Below are 20,416 nucleotides of genomic sequence, written 5' to 3' on the forward strand. Positions count from 1 at the left end.
AATATTAACCATTCACTACAGCGAGCTATAGTCCCTACCTCCTACCAGACCCCACCAGGTCAGAATGGGCACTCCCACATTCTCTCCCATGTGTTCTGAGTCCAGTCTTGTACATACTGGGACTGCGTCACAACTCATGGCTCCAGTACCTCATCAAATTGCCAGATGCTACTGCAAATTTGTGGAGCTGATCAACAACAATGGCAAAGCACCATATAGGGAAGATGTCCAATTGCTGGTGGCCTGCTGCAGTGACACCCACCTCAACCCCAACACCAAGAAGACACAAAGAAATCTCCATTAGCACCTGGAAGTTGAGGACCGAACTGCTCTAAGCCCTGAGCATCAATTGAGAAGAATTGAAGCAGGTCACAAGTTTCACAGACCAAAACAAAGGATCTGAATGGACTGTAAACATGTTTCACATTATTATAAAGCAGCAGCATCTCTTTTTCTTGATAACGCTGAGAGGGAACAAAGTCTTTCAACCTCCACTGAAAAACTTTTACCACGGCAGAATAGAGAGTGTCCTGACCCAAGGATGTAAAGTGTAGTATGCCAGCTCCACTGCATCTAAGAAGAAACAACTGCAGGATCTTCAAGACTGCTCAGTGGTGGTTCCCACTCCCATGCAAAGGTTACAAGCTCGGTGCAGATTGAATAATGTCCGAGTGCTACTGTGACAAAGGTGGATAAAATTTGTGGCTAATCTAGAAAGACTGCAACGGATGACAATTGACTAATATCGAATTTTTTGCTCCAGTGATTAAGTTACAAAGGAAAAGAGTAATTTCCTAAGAATTTTTCAGAAGAATTTCTTTTAAACCTAATTGATGGTAACAAATAATATGTGTGACTCTCAAATTTCTGACAGTGAAGGCTTTGGAGTAGATATTAGATTTAGTTGGAGTAAACTGGAGATGCTCAGGAGATTTATCTAGTACGTAGAGGCCACTCATAGCATCCCAGGTTGGCTATATTAGCATAAATAACCATGTCCCGCACAGTAGTCAAAATCTGCCCTCCAAACTTCACCGCAGAAGCTGAGCTGCTGGTGAATCTGGTGATCTTTTCAGTTCACTGCCATGATCAATAAAAATGTTGTCATATCTTCACAAGCTGTATATAAATAATCCCCAACCGGTGGGATTTTTCCCAAGCATTATCTCGTGTGCATGCACATATGCTTATCCATTAAAGCCCGTGTGTGATGAAAGGATGTCTAGTGACTAAATTAGAACACGACTGGGAGGTACACACACGTCCTCAGCTACAGTAGCAGGACAACACTGGATCCCTTTTATATTCCAGGTAACCTCTGTCGTAATTGATCTTGCAAATGACCCTTATACGAAATGCCACGACAACCCTTATGCAGTGCCGAAAATGAACCATTTGGACTCTTCCTCGTGGCTGTGAAGAGGTTGCTGCAGGAAATTTCATTGTATTCTTGTATGACAAAAAAGCTTCTTAATCCAATAAGAAAAGCCATGTTTGAAACAAGGTCACTGAGATTTTCACAATATTTTTGCTTTTCATTTGTAAACAATTGATGAAAGAATATGCTGCTGGGTCATCTGGAACGTTTTGTCAGTGTGGTTCTAGTTAACACTGTGCCAGCCCAGCTGCAGATGATCTGCTTTTGAAGACAAATTGATCAGTGATAGCTCAAAATGCTATTTATATAAACACATCATCTTGTAAATTAAGTGACATTTCAACTCATTATTAATGAGGACTCCATTGGTCAAATTTAGTTGACTTAGATTACTTCAAAGTGAACACTTCCCTCAAGCTTATTACTAAATGCTTATCAAAATTAATTCCATATTTAAACATTTTGGAATGATTGATAGTGGCACCTTTGGATATTGCTGCTGTTTCCAAACAATAAATAGAATTCAAGCCTGAACCATCCAGTCAATTTCAATGACATTCTGGCAACAGATAAGAAGAAACTTACCTCTGGAATGAGTTGGCTTGTGTGCTGAAGTGCTGTCTGGATCACACTGGTATCCCACTGTTGACTACTGAAAAGTCTTGAGCAACTTTCTGGTAATTTTGGAATGCTGACCCAACTTGTACCTGACTCCTGTTCATGCGATGACCTTGAACTACTAGGCTGATTTTTGTTTTCTGTGTCAGTATAAACACAAATGTCTGTTTATTAAAAGTCACACTGATACATCTGTCACAAATACATTCCTGTGAACCCTGAAGGAAACGTCCGAGGAATTTATGTAACAAATGCCACAAACCCCTAAGTTTAAGTGTAAAAAGTGTTATTATTACTGTAACAATAACAGATTGGTAAATCAGAGCATTACTAAACTGTTCAGAGTAATGATCATCACTTTACCAGTGCAAACCAGGACAAATAATTTTCTATTTACATAATAAATCTGACAACTGTTGTGGATTTGTGTGTCCTTTGTTGTCAAGAAAGTTGAAACAAATTTCTTCAGTTTGAACATCAATAGTGAGAGGGGCAGAGTAGCACACGGTTCAGTGATCTGTGATTACGCAGTCTGGCTCTGCTCTTTTTTCTGTCACATGTGCACTTTGCAATCAGGACAGATTGTCCCTGGGAGGGAATCACTTACAGAAGAAAAGTAGATTACACAGTTTTTCTTTTTTTTCAGGGATAATTATTGATAAGCCTTCAGTGAACACAGAGCATTTTGGCCTCTAAGGGAAAACCTATATTCAGAAATTAGCATGTCTCAGTGTGTAAGAGAATGAAAGGAAAACCTTTACCATGTGGGATTATTTGCAGAAAAAAATATTGTACTGATAACAAATCAAATCATTTTATAAATGGAGCAAAGTAAGTACATGCTGTGCTTTACCCAGAAAAAATGGTAAGTAAAACAGTGAAGTAAGGTCTACGTATATCACCTAGCATGTTTGCCATGTGTTTATGGAGATTAGGGATTGAAAAAAGTCAATTATGCAGCCTTATGCAAAACAAAAACTAAATCATAACCACAAATCTATTATAACAATTTTAAACACTGACATGTAGAAAGAAAATATTTGTTGATAGAATAAATGTGTATTTTTCTGTATTTTTGAACAAAACCTATATCAGTTGTACATTTACAGCCATGTTTCAGGCCGCAGTGCTGACAGTCGCGGCATTTGATGTTGTGACTCAAAGGTTACAGCCTCCTAACTGTAAACCAAAGCAGATGTTGGGTGAAGAGAAGGGTCTCCTGTTACATAATGAAGGTGCAGTGTTATGAAGTGGCACCCGAGCTTGTCGACTCAGTCAGACTCCTAAGAATAGCTAAAGAGAAATTCATACAATGCATGACGTTTGTCTACATCAAAATGAAATATTCGATGGGGTTAAAAATAGGCAAGATGGGAAGAAAAGTGAATAGGGCCTTACGAAAAAGAAAACATTTAATGCTGGTGTGTCAGATCTAGGCTTTGTAGAAAGATATTGGAGATAAAAGTGAAGAGGGAAAACCTACATGGTTTTTATTTTGGAGAAATAAAAAGCAAGAGTCACAGACACGAGTCACAAGCAGACACAGGGGAGGATCTATGTTTATGACCCTGCACTCCCACCTAGACCATTTCTCTACACTGAAACGTGCGCATACCCTGCAGACCACACACTGCCTCATCTGATCTGTTTAAAAGCCAGGAGCTGTGTTTATCATTCTCCATCCTGCTCATAGAAATATTTGTGAGCAAGCCACGCTGTTTTCTTTGTGTTTTCCGTATGCATATGCATATACAGTTCAAACTGCACATTTGTCTGATCACACTGTAAACTGACATCTGATGCTTTCTGGCTTGTAGATGATGTGGGTTTAAAAAATTTTTTAAAAAAAATCCAACCCTGTGTTACTAAGTGGTTTGCAGTATCTGTCTTTTCTCACTTTTTTGTCTGTACCTTACCTGTCTTTCCACACCTTGATCTCACCTTCCCTTTTGCTCTTCTTCTCCTTCCCCATTCTGACTTCAGTCCTACAGTTAAGACTTCAGCAGAGGAGGACACGCAAGCAGCTGGCAGACCAAGGCATCATGCCTCGTGAGTAACACTGAGCCTGAACAAATGCAGAAACAAGCTTGCATGTGCATGCACACATGCACACACTCTCTTTCTGTCTCACACACTCCTCCCCTTATTTGGTTTTAGATAGCAAAATGAAAACATACAGAAGAAAGCTAACATAGATAACACAACAAGATAACACTGATATAAAAATATATCTTTTATATCAGAGTCTGGAGGTATGTCTGGTTTTATTTGACCTTTAGGGACATATTCAGATGGGGGAATGGATTAATCACAATCCATTTGTTTGCTTATCGATTACGTAGACTAATCACATGGTTACTGGTGTACAATAATAGTTTGTGTTAATGTAAATCCATAATGAGCATTTTAACTAAAACTTAGCAAGTAGATATTTTTTTAAAATTCCTTTGTACTTTTGTTGAAGTTAAGGTACTAATGTCAACATAATAGCTTCGAAATATTCCACCCGGACAACATGTGCATTAAAAAATATTCTTCAAAAGTTTTGTGGTGTTGAACTGGTTTATCAGAGTTTTGTTCAAAAAAACCAGAACAAAAATATTACAGTAACAATGAACTATCAAAATTAACTGTACTGTCAAAATGGTTAAAAATATTGTAAAATATTTACAAAGTTATCAATCTTTGTGGAAAGCAACATTTCAGTTGTTTAAATTGAATTGTTTGTGGTTTTTAAATGTGAACAGATAATGGCTTATTAAAACTAATAATAGGACCAAATTTTTGAATCAAACAATAAAATACATCTATTGTGACAGTCATTACAGGATTCCTCTCATTTTTATGACTTCTGCTGCTAAATGATTTGTAAATACATTAGGTGCTTGGCCGACTTAAAAAGTCTTTGAAGGAAAGATTAAAACACCAAAGCCGACAAAGACAAACTGAATAAAAACGACCAAGATGACAAATGTTGTGAAGAGAAGCAGCTCCAGATTCCAGAGGTGGATAAATCCACAGGTACAGACAGGGCAGGAGTGGAGACAGAGGAAGCAGGTGGATAAATGTGCCAGATATCCAGCAAGGAAGGCAGCATAGCCTGTGAGTGGCCTTCAAGGAATGTTCCTGTACTGGAAGAAGCTCTCAGCGCAGCAATGTTTACCTATTTACAGCACGCAAATAGCAGAACAGCACATCAAAGTGGAGGAACACCCAGACACCAAAACATGATGAGATGAATTACATTTTGTGTAACATGTTACTGTTTTAAAATCCTATGAGCAAGGGGAAAAATGCACAGTAACGTTAACTTATTAGGCCTTTTAAATGGTCTACTCAGTATTTTTCCTTAGAACTGCTCATTTTAGTCTTAAATGGTTTTCATTTATCCACTTTTGTGTAAGACAAAGGTACAACCTTTGGTGTTTTGGTCCCCCAAAAAAGGATACCAATAAGTATTTGTTTGACAAACACAAATCTTTTGTTTCTAAAATTATTAGTAAGCCTGCTTTAGCTAGTATCATCTGTCCTACACTGTCCGAAAGGCACAGCTCCAATTTCACTTTCAGTTTTGAAACATGGACAATATCTTGTGTTTGTAATGCCAGGTGCAAATGTTAATCAGTGGGGATATGTTCCCTCATTCCAGAGGATCAGATTTTCATCATAAAGAAATAAAAAATTACAATATTGAGGTTGTTTAAATCTTATCAGTCACTCTGGCAAAAGGGGGTGGTCTTGGCAAACAAGAGCACTTAGCGATGTCAGTGTTTCAACTCGCCAGCGCGGACAACGATGGGACAGGACAAGGGGAGGGCCGAGACTTCAGGCCAGGGATTTGTTGATATCTCTGGCACCATTTGCCATTTTGCAGAGGCTCAGCCTCCTGATAAAACCAGTAAGTGTGCAGGGGAATGGAATCCAGAGATCCAGTGAGGTCCTATCAGTTTCTAGGAGTTTGTCACAGATAAGGTGGCAGTCAGGACTGCAATTTGCCCCATGGTTGCTACATGTCCCTTTTAATTAAGTAGTCATGTCTATGTTGGATGTATTCCAACAGAGGCAAACCCTTGCATTTGTTAGTGCACTCCCTCTTACTCTCTTACTCGTTCACCAAAGACTTCTTTCTGTCTTGACTAGGATCAACCTCCTTCTCTTCACTGAGTCAAGTGATCCAATATTTAAGCCCAGCCTGATTGTGTTAGACCCACTGGGAGATGAACACTGTACAGAGTCGGTGTAGATTTTACCGAGGGAACATCAAGTGTTTATTGGCCTGTCCAAAAATCCTCTTCAGGCCCAACTGGCGTGCGGTCTGCAACGAAACGCACTGTTGGCCAGCAGGCAACAGGTCTAAATGCACACAACATCCATTTTCTTATTAAGATAATAGGACCAGGGCTGTAAGTTTATGGTGCTCCTTCTTCTTGAAAAGCATTTATTTTTATTCTATCAACAGCGGCACTTTAATCCTCAGTAAATGGAAACACAAAGGACTTACTTGTGCCTAGCTCACCATACATCTTACCTCTTACTGTGATGTTTACCTTTGACAGCTACAGTCAGCAGATACATGATACATTCCAGTAAGTGCCTAGTGTGTTTTAATACTGTTACAGAATGTTTAAAAGCCTGAAATCCAGCTTTTGCCTTCCTGGCTCACATTACATCATGCTGAAACCAATTGAAAGCTTTCCGTGTCCCTTGATGTCAAATCAGATTCTAAATCAGGCTGGTGACAGGTGAGACAAGAGACTTGGGCTGGTTATTAACTCTGCTGCTGGATGGTCACCGGCAGTGACTGAGGAAGCAAGCCACTAGAACCAAAAGATCTAAGTGGTCAAATTTGCTGTTCCCATCATCGTCTTTGTTGTATTTACCTCAAATGGTCTTGCACCTCCATTTTCCAACAGTCATCCCTCTCATTCATGGCTTGTTACTGATGTGAAAGTTACATATTGAAAAAGTTTTTTCAGCTGTTTTTATTGTTTTTGTTGTTATGACCTGTAAAGTAGGTGCCAGTGATGGGAATATATTGTGTCTTCGGGATGTAAATAAAAAGTTTAGAGAGGTTAAGTATCTATAGAACGAGTATTTATTCCTTCTTACTGGGCTTTCTACCCTCCTCTAAATTTCAAAGGATTTCATGAATCTAGTTTGAATAACAAATTAAGCCAAATATTTGCTCCATTTGGAGACAAATATTGCTAAATATTGCTCATTACACATAAGTTATTTAGTTTATTTTGTTTGATGTCTTTGTAAATTTCTCCATGACATGGTGCCTTCATAGCCCATTTGTCATGAGACATAATATCCTTAAATTATGTTACACAAAGCTTGACATTATTTCTTCTATTTTGGCCATGTAACCTTTAATCTTTGGAAATATCTCACTATCTCAATATATTTTTGACCAAATAAGTGCCTCATTCTCCTCTCAGCCATGTCCTTCTCTCATCACTGACACCTTAGGTCAAAATATTAAATAAAAAAATGTGTGCAGTTTCCTGTAAGCAATAGTACAAGTAGAGATTGTTTGGCTGTTGACGTTGTGGTGCTGATGTTCTGTTGTGCAGACTCAGCCAGATGAGGTAGAATTATAAGAAACTAGCTCTCAGCCTGGGGCCACTGATGCTGGTTCAAATGAATATTATCCCTTTAGACTGTGATATCACAATGACAGGTATCAGAGTGGGACACTCGCCAGTTGACTCCACGTGTATGTGTATGTGTGTTTAGTAGTTTGTTTTGATGAAGAAGAGCATCTACTCCCATCCCAGATGTGTGTATTAACAAACCACTGTTCTAGCTTGATGCTCAGTAGTGTGAAGTGCTCTGTTGGAGATGGTAATCTGCTCTAACAAGCATGACTTCAGCATTTTGTCAAACAAAAAGGTAAAATGTTTAAAGTAGGCCTTTCAACATTAGATTATACTTTGACAAAGTCAGCCAGAATGAAATAACAAAGGCATTTTGTGCCCTAAAAATAACTATCATTTCCATTCTTCCCATCCCATCAATTTTTTTTTTTTAAGAAGCTTACTTAATTTGAATGGAGGTTAAGGCCTTTTAGTTTTGGGAATCTAATGCAGTCTTTTGACTTTGCAGACTCTGGTTTTATATGATGCCACCTGCACAAGAGCATTGCTTTCATCCTGATTTTTCATACAGAAAGTAATCTATTATCGATAGCACTGTGGTTTGTCTTTTGTGTGGTCAAGTCTTTTTACTGTTCTTCTGAGCATTTTCTCAGACAGATCAGCAGATCCAACGACATTTGTTAATGTCTGGACAAATGTTAAAGTTATTTTTTTAATATCTTAGAAATTAAGCATTCGTAAGCATTCCCCTGATTGAAAAGGGTGAAAACATTCATTTGATTCATTTGTTTGTCACTTATTTTCAAGCATATTCATGGTGAATCAGGGCAGTGCAGCCTTCCTGTGCGACACATTTTTCCGAAGTTCTCTAGTTGTTTTTATGAGTTTAATTAGAGGCCAATTGGGACATTTACCTAGTAAAGTCTAATGCATTAACAATACTTTATGTTGATGCTGCCCACATCAACATTCATAAAGCACTGTAGAAATGATTCATGATAGTATTTAAAAGTGTCTAATGTCTCAAAGTGTCTAATTTAAACTCTTGCGGGTTTATAAACTAGAGATCAAGCAATTGGGCTGAAAATATATGGTTGGTTGTATACACCTCAGCTAGGCTAGTGTGATCATATCACTGGGTGTCATCGTAACCATTGATGGTGTGTAGATTTCTTTACCTACATTACTGACCATAGGTAGTGAGCACCAAATGAACATACACATTGTTGATGTGAGAATATACTTACATTTTTTTCCAGTTTGTCAGGCTTATTCCAGAGAGTGCCTAAAACTTGTTTCAGGTCTCCAAAAATCTTGTTAGCATGGCTTTGAAAAGTTCTCTTCAACACGGTTCTTTGAACAACATGCGTGCTCTGATTTAGATACTTTAGATACTCTGATTTAGCGATGTTTCAAATCAGGCCCAAGTTATCCAACTGCAGCACTCTGCCCTCACGCTGTTAGTCTTCAAATGTTCAACATGTAACTCACTCTCTCTATATCATTCTAGGCAGGACAACCATTTTGTTTTTCTGTCTGGACTGTGGTGCTTTAGCGTTTTTATGTTTGCCCTCTTGAGCTCTGAGTAAACATGTTGCGAAAAAGAGACGGTGGGCTGCGGTCAGCTGGTTTACACTACACTACCTTCGGCAAGAGGAGTGAACCGTTTATTGAGACGAACAGCAGCTGTATTTTGTTCCACCCTTTTCCTTCAGAAGTGGTGATGTATTTTTGAGCCAGAGTGCATCTTTACATGTATGTGTGGGTGTACCTGTGTATGTTTTTTGCCCCCTCCTCCAACATTTTGTGACAGGACCAGGCTGTTGGGCTTGCCTGCAGCATTAACCCCTCACCTTAAAGCTCCACGTTCTCTCACACAACACTCCCAATGATGTCTTCAACCTCCATGCGGTAATGTTGGAAACTATGTGACCCATCTGTTAGCAGCCACTTGGACAGCGGATGTGTACATGGCTTACAGATTTCCTGTAATTCTGTCACCTCAATCTGGTAATGACAGTGAAGACTTATATGAGCAGCCAATAGAAGAGATAAAGCTCCTGATATATATATATATATATATATATATATATATATATATATATATATATGCACATGTAAAATCCTCATGTAAATAGGGCAGTCCCCATTGAAAATTATGTATGCAATCATAATAGATAATGCAATCACCCCACTACTCGTATGTGCAGTTTTGTAGTGTCCTCAATTTAGCGCTAGTAGATCAGACCATAACTGTCTTTGCAAGTCCATTGATGTTTGTATGTTATGTCCTGTGTGTGTGTGTGTGTGCATGCATGGTGTGTATGAGTGAGGGAGAAAGAGAGAGCGAGAGAGAGAATGGAGCTATGATTGAAACCAGGGTCTATTCCTGTCCTCTCACATGAATGCAAAATAATGTTATATCATTACTCACACACATGTGAATATCATTAAGACATGCGTGCATTCATGCACTCACACAAGTCAGATAGCTAATCTAAAGCTGGGTACAGTCCAGCCAATCAGCATTATTGTGGAAGTAAAGTGGCAATATCAGGTTCATATCCACACAGTGTAACACCTTTGGGGTTAATGTTGCACTTGGCATCAGGGATCAACAAACAGCATGTAAATACTACCGCAAGGTTCCCATAAACAACATTCATGGCAACAATCAAAGGACAGTCTCTGCCCATTGTAACCTAGCAGAATATAGCCCCCAAATGTTTTTGCCATTTAATGTAATACTACTTTATTCATAAAGTGTCTATTAAATTAAATTCTTAATGATTAAATTCTTAGTCAGTTTACAGAAACTCAAAAACTGAGTCCAAGCCAACAGTGGCAACAAAAAAAACCTCCCTTTTAACAAAGAAACCTTGAGGAGGACCAGAGGTCAAATTGGGGGGCCTTCCTGTTGATGGCTGGTCTGGTAAAGGAGGAGGAGAATGGGGCATAGAGCAAGGAGAAGGATAGAAAGAGCAGAGGAGCAACACATTCATCATACATAAAAATTACAATTAACATGGCCTTTGACCCCTAAAACTAGGGAGTCAGTGGGGTCAGAAGTCAGAAGAAACATTACTACAATTCAAGATTTTCACAGCTGTCACAGTTAAAGAGCTGATGCCCTGCTTGTCCAGAGATCTTGTCTGAAATGAATACCGTTGTACTTTCTTCGCAGTAAACCATGGCAATTTCCCAAAGCAGGAGGATTCCTATGCATTCGAGGAGGACAGCAGCAGTGAGTGTTTGTCCCCCGAGCAGCACAACAGTGATGAATCGCAAGGATCGGCATGCCCTTCATCTGATGTTGTTGGCAGGGCAGCCTCCTCATCCTCACCTGAACTTACCAGCTCACAAGAGGTAAAAATAAAAAGCCTTGTTTTCTTTATGTTAATTTTATTATTTTATATACCTTCCAGAAAGAACTACTTTGCACCTTCTGCCTTCTGGTGGTGACAGAGTGAACTGCACCACTAACTGGCAGAATCAGTTGAACTGGTGACACACTCCTGCATACCAAGCCTGCAGCCTCCACAGCTGCTGTTATTTTTACGTTGCTTACCTTGCTCCAATGATCGTCATTTATAACGGTCACAAAATTCCTCGTTCCTCGTGCCAGAAAAGGTCCGTTCATAGTCGTCTCCAAAATGTTCTCCTGTCAGTGGAAAGTTGGTGTTTGGAACTTTTCGGGATAGTTCTGTAAATTGAACATCAATACATGTTCATATTTGTGTATAATTATTCCATTTCATGTAAACTCTCTTGTAACTGTGCCTCCTCACTTCAGCTATAATTCAGATATAGTATGTTAAGGAAGGATTGAAATCACAAAATATGAGGAATCTACACAGAGAAAACTAAAGTAAATAGACATTATTATAGTATAGTATAAGATTTAAAGACGCACTGTCCAGGTGTTATTTGTATGCATAAAATAGGGGTGCTTGGGCATGTTTTAATTTAACAATTACACAACCATTAGAGCCTACAGTGAATGCCCCCCCAAATTTATTTCCAAAAAATATGGCAAAATGTACTAAAAATGGTAAATCAATCAAAAGATTTTTAAGTGTTGGTTTTATGTTGTTTGACCCACTTTGAGGTAGATTTATTATATAAATACTGTATATACATAAGCACTATAGCTTTTTTTAAATTCTTTTTTAAATAGGGAAATGTGACCCAAGATCCACCTGATCAAAATGGGGATCAAGGCCTGTCTGGAGCCAACGGCCCTCAGAATACTTCTCCAATAAGTGTTCCTGCCATTGTCAAGGTCAGAAACATGTATCATTCTTTTCATTCCTCTGTGATAGTTAATTTGAATAATTTAAAGTGGCTAGTTAAATCATGCATGTTGACCATGTTCTCATTCATAACAGTCAAAGACATCAGACAAGAACCGCCATAAGAAGCCCAAAGATGTGAAACCAAAAATTAAAAAACTCAAGTACCATCAGTACATTCCTCCAGACCAGAAAGCAGAGAGGTCCCCTCCACCCATGGACTCTGCCTATGCCCGACTGCTCCAGCAGCAGCAGCTTTTCCTGCAGCTACAGATCCTCAGCCAGCAGAAACAAGCTCAGGCACATCAGCAGCCATCACAGAGCCAGAGCCAAGCCCAAATCCAACAGCGACAGCCTACATTCAGCTACCAGCCTCACCTACAGAGCCAAACTCAGAAGTAAGTTACTGTAGATGCCTCTAAATAGGTTTTTAACCAAAACTAAATTACACAGAAGGGTCTTTTACAAGTGTCAGTCTGATGAAGTGCAATTTGCAGCTCAGTGTCGACGTCAACTTTCAAATTTCACCCTGCAGAGGTGTCAGTGAGCAGCTACTGGGCTGCAGCTCCAGTGGTCCATCCAATCAAGCCAACAGCAACACTTCCTCTCCAGTTAAGAACACATATCCTAACCAGAACATCATCTCACCAGTCAAACCTGGGCCCCTGCCACCTAATCTTGATGACCTGAAGGTAAATGCCTCGAAGTGAAAGAAACTATTTAACAGAAATACCTAAAGAGGACCTGAGAAACTTTCAAATCTTGTTGCTGTAGGTATCAGAGCTCAGGCAGCACCTCCGTATTCGTGGTATGCCTGTCTCCGGCACCAAGACAGCTCTCATTGAGCGACTCAGACCATTTAAAGATTCCACCACTGGCTCCTCCCCTTCGGGTTGTTCTGATATCACCACAGTGACTTTCCCTGTCACGCCCACGGGATCTCTGTCCTCCTACCAGTCCCCGTCCTCCTCCAGTGCTGTTTCCCAGGGAGGATATTACCCCTACCCCAGCACCTCCTCCACCCCTCCTATCTCCCCAGCATCCTCGGACCTGTCCCTCAGTGGCTCCCTTCCCGACAGCTTCAGTGATGTGCCAATGTCTTCGCCAACCCAGTTTGGCCTCCAGCCATCCCCACCACAGTTTGCCGTAGAGGACGGTCTCGGGGGAGGCAGTTTTGGCACTGGGGGACTAAGAGCAGGTGATGGTGGCTGTATGGCGGGAATGGAAGCTGAGAAGGATAAGATGTTGGTGGAAAAGCAGAAGGTTATTGAAGAGCTGACATGGAAGCTCCATCAGGAGCAGAGACAGGTGAGCTACAATGAACTATGCGTTATTTGAAAATATACAAGCAAAATGCCAAATGTGGGATTTCTTTTCAGGTTGAAGAACTAAAAATGCAGCTTCACAAGAGGAAACGCTGTTATGGAGCAACACAAGACTCCATTCCGCCTCACTCTCACCCCTCCATGCATCAGCAGCAAAGCCCAGCAATCATGGATCAGCACTTCTTCGGGGTGACCGTCAAACAGGAGTCAATATCATTGTCTTCCAACTGTCCATTGTCCTCTCCCAAACAGCTGAAGAGTTCTTCCCGCAGCTGCATGGAGGAGATGGGACATTGTGCAACTCCCCACTCTAACATGCCAGGCCATGATGGGCCAGGATGCATGGACATCGTCCCATCCTCTGGCAGCCCATGTACAATGTCGGCTTTTCTAAGTCCCCAATGTTCACCACAGGACTCCCCTACTGGAAAGCCTTGCAGTAGCCCTCACCCACCCTCTCCCCGGAACACCTATTTACTATCACCAGCACTAGGAAGAGATGGCTCCATTCACCCCCACTCTCAAGCCAACAACAAAGTACACAGCATGCAGGTATGATGTGCAAATGGAAGGTTCACTACCTGCAGTTGTGTGTGGATTTTGATGTGTGTGGATTTTCTAAAATTTGTCTGCTTACTCCAGGTACCCCAGAAGAAAAGTGACCATGCAGCCAACTGCTCTTATCTGTCAGACCAAAGTGGCCTTAAGGGCGTCTTTTCAAACTCAGATGAATGTGAACATGGCTGCCCAGCCAAGCCTGACAACTCAAATGTTCACCCAAAGGTGAGGTGAATGAATTACAGTGCATTTTTTGCCATGTCAGTGTTGTGTATGTCCCCCGGATCGTCTTACCTAACATTATTCTTTTTCTATTACTTTGTGTTCTGGCTTCTCTGATGAGTTTCGGTATTACTTAAACTTTGATTAAATCACTCCTTTCTTTACACGTTAGTGGCTTTTTCCCCAAGAATGACCCTACACCCAAACCTAGTTCCAAATTCGAAATGTATGAAGACTAAAATCGGCAGTTCACATAAAACATTTAGCAAATACTCCTCCAAAAATTGGTTGCTAATATCGCTTTTCACCTATTTCTCATATAGATGTCAATAATGCCCTCTCTGTGGCATGTTGGCCAAAAGGGCCAGGTCTCCCCACCTTCCTTCAGTAGCTCAGATTCAGATGCTTCTGACTTAAGACAGCCCCCTTGCTATGAGGATGCAGTCAAGCAGGTAAACATAAATTCATGCTGAAATTCAGTAGCCAATGGCTGGTCAGAGATTTTAGTAAACCTACCGGCATTGCTCTTATCCATCATTCTACCTGACTCCTGTGTCTCATCATCTGTCTTAAATCATTTTTTTCATTTCCAAACTCCAATGAGTCTGAAGCAGTTTAGTGTTTTCCTTGAATAAACATGTTTACTGAAAGTGAGAGCTATGAGAATCTAAAACAATGGACACTCTGGTGTTCAAATGTTATTTGCATCAATAACAGTCTAGAAATGTCCAAAATATGTTGACAGTAATTCGATCAATTTTGCTTAAACTTATAGGAATCTGCAAAGCCAATAACCAGAGCAAGGCTGCAGACATCCATCAGTTGAGTCCCTCAGTATTCTGCAGATGAGAATTTGTGACTATATGCTGAGTAGCTCTAAAATTATTCATATGCAATATCTAACGATTTGGTCACCTGACAACATATTATAAATTCTTATCAAAAAATGTGCTCACAATTGACAAGCTAATTCCAAAAGTCTATTATCTGTATTGTGCAAAAACTGAATGCCTATATTTGTATATTTTATATGTTGTGCATTGTAAGATGCTGCTGTGTAATCAAATCATTGAGACACTGGTTAAAACAATCAGTGTTTTTATTACTGTTACAGCAACTGAGTAGAAGCCAGCAAATGGATGAACTACTGGATGTGCTCATAGAGAGTGGAGGTAAGATGATATTTAATATTGAATAGTATTGTGTTTTTTGTTTATTTTTTACCTCTGGAAGTAAAGGAAATCTACCATATAAGACAACAGAGCTGCTGATTTCAATGTATCATTTTGCTTTCTTTTTTCATCATCATCATTTTCAGTATAAAATGTGCCAATTTTAAATCAAATCAAAATCAAATCAAAAATCAAAATCAAATCAAATCAAATCAAATCAATCTTTATTTATATAGCGTCTTTTCTAATCAAAATTGTTTCAAGGCGCTTTCCAGAATCCCAGGGCCTAACCCCAAACAAGCAACAGTGGCAAGGAAAAACTCCCCTTTAACAGGAAGAAACCTTGAGCAGGACCGGGCTCATGTAGGGGGACCCTCCTGCTGATGGCCGGCTAGGTAGAGAGAGGAGAAGGGGGAGGACAGGTAGAGGAGAGGAGAGGAGAGGAGAGGAGAGGAGAGGAGAGGAGAGGAGAGGAGAGGAGAGGAGAGGAGAGGAGAGGAGAGGCACAGAGCACAGAAACACATATAAAAATACACTATTTATGCAAGCCGCCGGCCGAGTGGGTCAGCGGGGCCGGAGGTCATCATGCAGCTCTGACATTTTGACATTTAAACATTTTGATGACTAGCAACAAGACACACCAGTAAATGATGGATGTGCTCCTGTATTTCTCTTTCTCTTTAAGAGATGCCAGCAAATGCCAAAGAAGACCGGGAGAGGTCCTCCAACACCAAAGGTGCACCTCATGTAAATGTATCTCAGGTGTGCCCTGGACTCCGCATCCCGAGGTTTCACAGACTCTATGAACACCTGTCCCCTGCCCAGCTTACCCTCGACCATACGACCAATCCTGCAAATGATAACCAATTTGAGATTATTCTGGGAAGTGCATCTGGCCGTGGAGGGGAAGTGCCACTCATTAAATCAGCTACTGAGGCTCGGGGACAGGAAGCTAATGGGACCCGGGAGCCTGAAGAATACAGCAGCCCACACAACCTCCACTGTCACCCTCAATATACCCAACATGAGAAAATTTTGACCAACAGAGACCTGGTTGAGACACCTCTGTCACCTTTCAGCACCAAGCTTTTGACCATCCCCGAAGTGCAAGGGATGGTGAGTATGACTTTTAGCGAGACATCCTGGGAGACAATGGAGTGGCTGGATCTTACGCCACCCAGCTCAGCCACAGCCTTCAGCATTGCACCTCCCAGTGCTCCCAGCATATTTAATGCAGAGTTTCTGGATGTCACTGACATTAATTTGAACTCTGCTATGGACCTTTACCTGGAGCACTGGTGAAAACCAAAATAAATATCATGCTAGTGTGAAACACAAGACACCAGCTTACATTAGCTGTTCAGAGTAATCATATCAACCACACCAAAGAACTATTGAGTTCTACCAAAAACCAAGTGCCAGACATTGTCTCTTGTTATTTATCAGAGGCATATTGACCATTCAACACTATTGCTCAGACTAACTTGTAAAGTGTGCAGTTCACACTACAGGACTTGCTGTTTTGTGATCAGGAGTCATGGAATCTTTTACTTTTAAACGAAAGTTACTCAAAGGAATTGGTGAGTGAATAGTAAACAGACAGCTGAATTATAAAATAGACATCCAACAAAACACTTTGGGTTATAAAATATGGTAGATTATCATGTTTATACTTTAATCATTTTCTGAGTACCCAGCCATTTACTGTTATTGACAAGTTCAAGATATTTAGCCATAATAAACAGGATTTTGTAAGCGATCTGCAAAAAATTGGGATCAAAGTTGTGTAGTGTGAACAAAAGACACAGAATTATGGGTGTTATACTTTTACATAAATGGGAACATGTGATTTATTTCACCACTGTTTTATATCAGTATTATGCCACCTTAACTTGAAGACACATTTTGAAAATCATTGTATCTTTTCTAAGATGTGTTACTGGAAAAAAATTAAAGGAATTACAAGGTGAATTGGGTTGCCATTATTAAGGCCATTATGTAAATATCCTGACTAGCTGTACTGAGAGAGACAAGGAGACGTCTGCACATATTTGTCTGTAGCATGAGAGTACACAAAACACGATTCAAGTGTATTATGTAAAAGGTTTATTATTTGTAATGTAAATATAACTAAATCTCACTTTATACCACTAGCTAAATGCACATTTATCACAGTTTGATTGACTTTAGTTCTTGTGTGTAGAAATGGCTCTTATTGTTTGATTGTTTGTTTGTTTGTTTGTTTGTTTTTTTTTGGGGGGGGGTTGTTTATTTTATTTTAAATACAGGCCTCTTTTCACTGTCTTTTTTATATGGAGGACCAAAAATGACTTAAGCATGAACAAATACATTGATAAATTAACACAGGATAATATACAAATATTTTGGTCCATAAAAATTTTATATAGGCTAGTACATTTGCTATTTACTGTTTTTACATTAATTTTTATATTTCTTAATTTATTCATTTTTTGTGTCACTATGTGCAATTTGTTGGGTGGTGCTGAACTCAAATTAAGACAGCTAGTATGGCGAGATCTCTAGTCTTGATTTTTACTGCCTGTTGTTGCCAAGGTATTCACTTGCCTTTAGCTAGCTAAGAGGCCCTTTAATTCGTTGCTGTCTACACTTTGTTTAGGATTCTGATGGCAGTTTTTATGAGCCATTGCCCAGCAGTTAAGACCATTAGAAAACACATAGGATAAAAAGGTGAAAATAGATAAAAAAATAAATCGTTTCTATCTGGTTACCTTGGCTGACCTACAGCCCACCAATCTCACCCCACAAATTAGCATACAGTGGCACAGAAATAAAGAAACAAACAAAAAAAAACCCTGGAAATACAGAAAGAAAGAAAAAAACAATAAATGTGAATAAAGAAATGAAAAAAATCATAAATGAATGTAAAAACAAATGAATAAGTGAAACAAATTAATATACATATACACAAAGAGCTCATATTCAATTTCTACTGACCAAAATGTTTTCATTTTGTATATATGCCTGCATTTATATATCAATTTATGCTTTGCTAATTTTTGGTTCTCCCTGTTTTAACACGTGTATAACTAAGATAAATGTTTGGTCTTATAAGTTGTAATTGGCAGAAAAACTGTGCCTTATTTTTCAAAGCTTTTTATTACATATTTTTATATTTCTTTCCCCCTCACTTAAAAAATACTATTCCCTGAATATGTACGTTATCAATGAGCGCTCCTAAAATGTCTGCATTTTTTTAATGTTAGACTATTATTCAGAATTAAAACTTCATCTCTAATTCTTCTGAGTTCCAAGTTTCACCCTTTAAATTCCCAGGCCAAACAATTATTTATTTCTTATTTTTATATTTATATTTTATGCTGTATTTATACTGACATTCCTTTATATGCGCATGTAGCTGATTTAAACAAAAAGCCAACTAAAGCCAAAAAAAGAAACATGTGTAGCTCAGTTATTCTTAACCAATGTGATGCAAAGTGAATGAACTACTCCGAAAAGCCATGCTTACTTTTTAATCTTTTTTGAAAAGCTCAAATCATGTAGGGGTGAATCATTAGCACTTGACAATAGAAAAATGTAATATATTCAGATCTGTGAACACAGTGCAAATGCTTGTAGCTACAATAATACCATCATTTCACACTCTAAATAGCATTGGTCCAATAGCATGGTCCAATTTTTCACACTTAGAAGAGAGCAAACAAAGTAGTTAGTATGCAAAAATTGATGCCACTTGCAGCCTGCAGTCAGTTACTACGAACTGATGCTAAAAAAAAAAAAATCCAAAAATCTGCTTTTGGCCTCAGTCTTTCCATGCAGTCATCTTGAAAGAAAATTTGATTACACACCCTAAAATGCCGAACTATTACCTGAAGCAAACTACCGTGCTTGCATTCACATCCATACAGATCAGACTTGTGTTCTGTTTCGTTTATTTTTAATGGTTGATAAGTGTTGCACTTGATAAATGGGTTTTATTTTCTTGTATGTGGTTCAGCATCAGGATATTCTTCGTTAATGCTGTCTGGCCATTTTGCTCTTACTTTTGCAGGGACTCATTTGCAACACATGACAGAAGCTATAATGTCGCTTTGCCACCAACTTGATTTACTATTGTTTGAAATTAAACAGTATTTGCCTATGACCCTGTATACTACAGAGCAATAAACACACAGTAAAAACCATTTCTGAAGTCATTTTTCTTATATTCATGTCCAAACACACAATAACACAAAATTTCTTTTCAATGGAAACTTTATTTGTAACCCTTGATAAAGATACAATATAATATTCATCATTCTTAATATTATTTTAGAATCTACTAAGAACATTCTAGGTAATTGAAATTTATATTTTAAAAAAAAGATACCCTGGAGTTGACCAGTGGTAAACTAGCTTCCTGGAAATGAGTCTTGTGACAGGAGCACAGATCTGTGATCTGTTGTGTCACATGAAACTAGGGTTTTTAACTGGGCATGCACCAATGCACTGAAGAAGCTGCATCAAAGTTCCAACATGAATATCTGACCTGCACTGCATGTAAATTGACTATTTTAATGTTTCATCTCTATTAACTCGTCAGTGGTGGCCATTTCTGAAGGATGGCTTGTGTAGAGATCTTTAAACGAAAGTAAAATTAATTTCTTTTTTTTTAATTTTATCCCACAGATTTGAAGTTAAATGGCAGATTATTCTTTTGACAGTTTGGGATTCATATTTATTTTTAAGGAAGGTAGTTTTATCATTTAGAGACTAAAGTGGGCTGGTATAAAGTGGGTCTTTAACCACCAATAAGGACCATCACCATGCGCCATATGGGGCCAAATTCGAGCAGGTGTAACATTCCGGGTGGAATTTCAACAGTTTTCATTCTCTACTGTGGGGTTGTAATTTAGTACAGGGTCTGAAAAAAATGAGTCAGACTAATAAATCTGTGCTTTTGTATCCCATTCTATCAGTGCAAATCAGACACACCGAGTGTCAGAGCAACAGTCTTCAGGGTCAAAGAGATGCTGTTTGGTGAAAATATGTGGTGTTTAGCAGCATTGGTTGGTTTTTTGTTTTGCTCCCTGGGAGGGAACTCCCTTGCTAGGAGTTTTAATAATGTACTTACTACTCCTTGCCTCTGTGTGGCAGCAAGATGGATCAGTGAACATTGTCAACTGAGCACTTCAACTGTACAGTGCTAGAACAAGCTGCTGTAAAGGCTCATTGACAAACTAAAAACATGCACGGAATCTCAGCGGGC

General features: G+C 39.2%; 1 protein-coding gene across 6 annotated transcripts in view; it reads left to right on the top strand.

Moving 5' to 3' along the window:
- Positions 1-19,352, top strand: part of myocd (myocardin) — a 91,074-nt gene extending 71,722 nt beyond the window's left edge. For 3 of the 6 annotated variants that reach the window (XM_029834762.1, XM_029834781.1, XM_011619603.2), the window contains 11 exons: positions 3,980-4,045; positions 10,784-10,965; positions 11,777-11,881; positions 11,988-12,289; positions 12,427-12,583; positions 12,666-13,199; positions 13,271-13,768; positions 13,859-13,999; positions 14,320-14,448; positions 15,111-15,168; positions 15,854-19,352. In XM_029834762.1, the coding sequence (XP_029690622.1) occupies positions 3,980-4,045; positions 10,784-10,965; positions 11,777-11,881; positions 11,988-12,289; positions 12,427-12,583; positions 12,666-13,199; positions 13,271-13,768; positions 13,859-13,999; positions 14,320-14,448; positions 15,111-15,168; positions 15,854-16,470 (2,789 nt within the window). In that variant the 3' untranslated portion in view covers positions 16,471-19,352. The remainder of the gene's footprint in view (positions 1-3,979; positions 4,046-10,783; positions 10,966-11,776; positions 11,882-11,987; positions 12,290-12,426; positions 12,584-12,665; positions 13,200-13,270; positions 13,769-13,858; positions 14,000-14,319; positions 14,449-15,110; positions 15,169-15,853) is intronic. The other 3 variants (XM_029834764.1, XM_029834776.1, XM_029834774.1) reach the window with 2 other exon arrangements.
- The last annotated feature ends 1,064 nt before the right edge of the window (positions 19,353-20,416 follow it).

Source organism: Takifugu rubripes, chromosome 1, assembly GCF_901000725.2.
Source record: "Takifugu rubripes chromosome 1, fTakRub1.2, whole genome shotgun sequence".
NCBI lineage: Eukaryota > Metazoa > Chordata > Actinopteri > Tetraodontiformes > Tetraodontidae > Takifugu > Takifugu rubripes.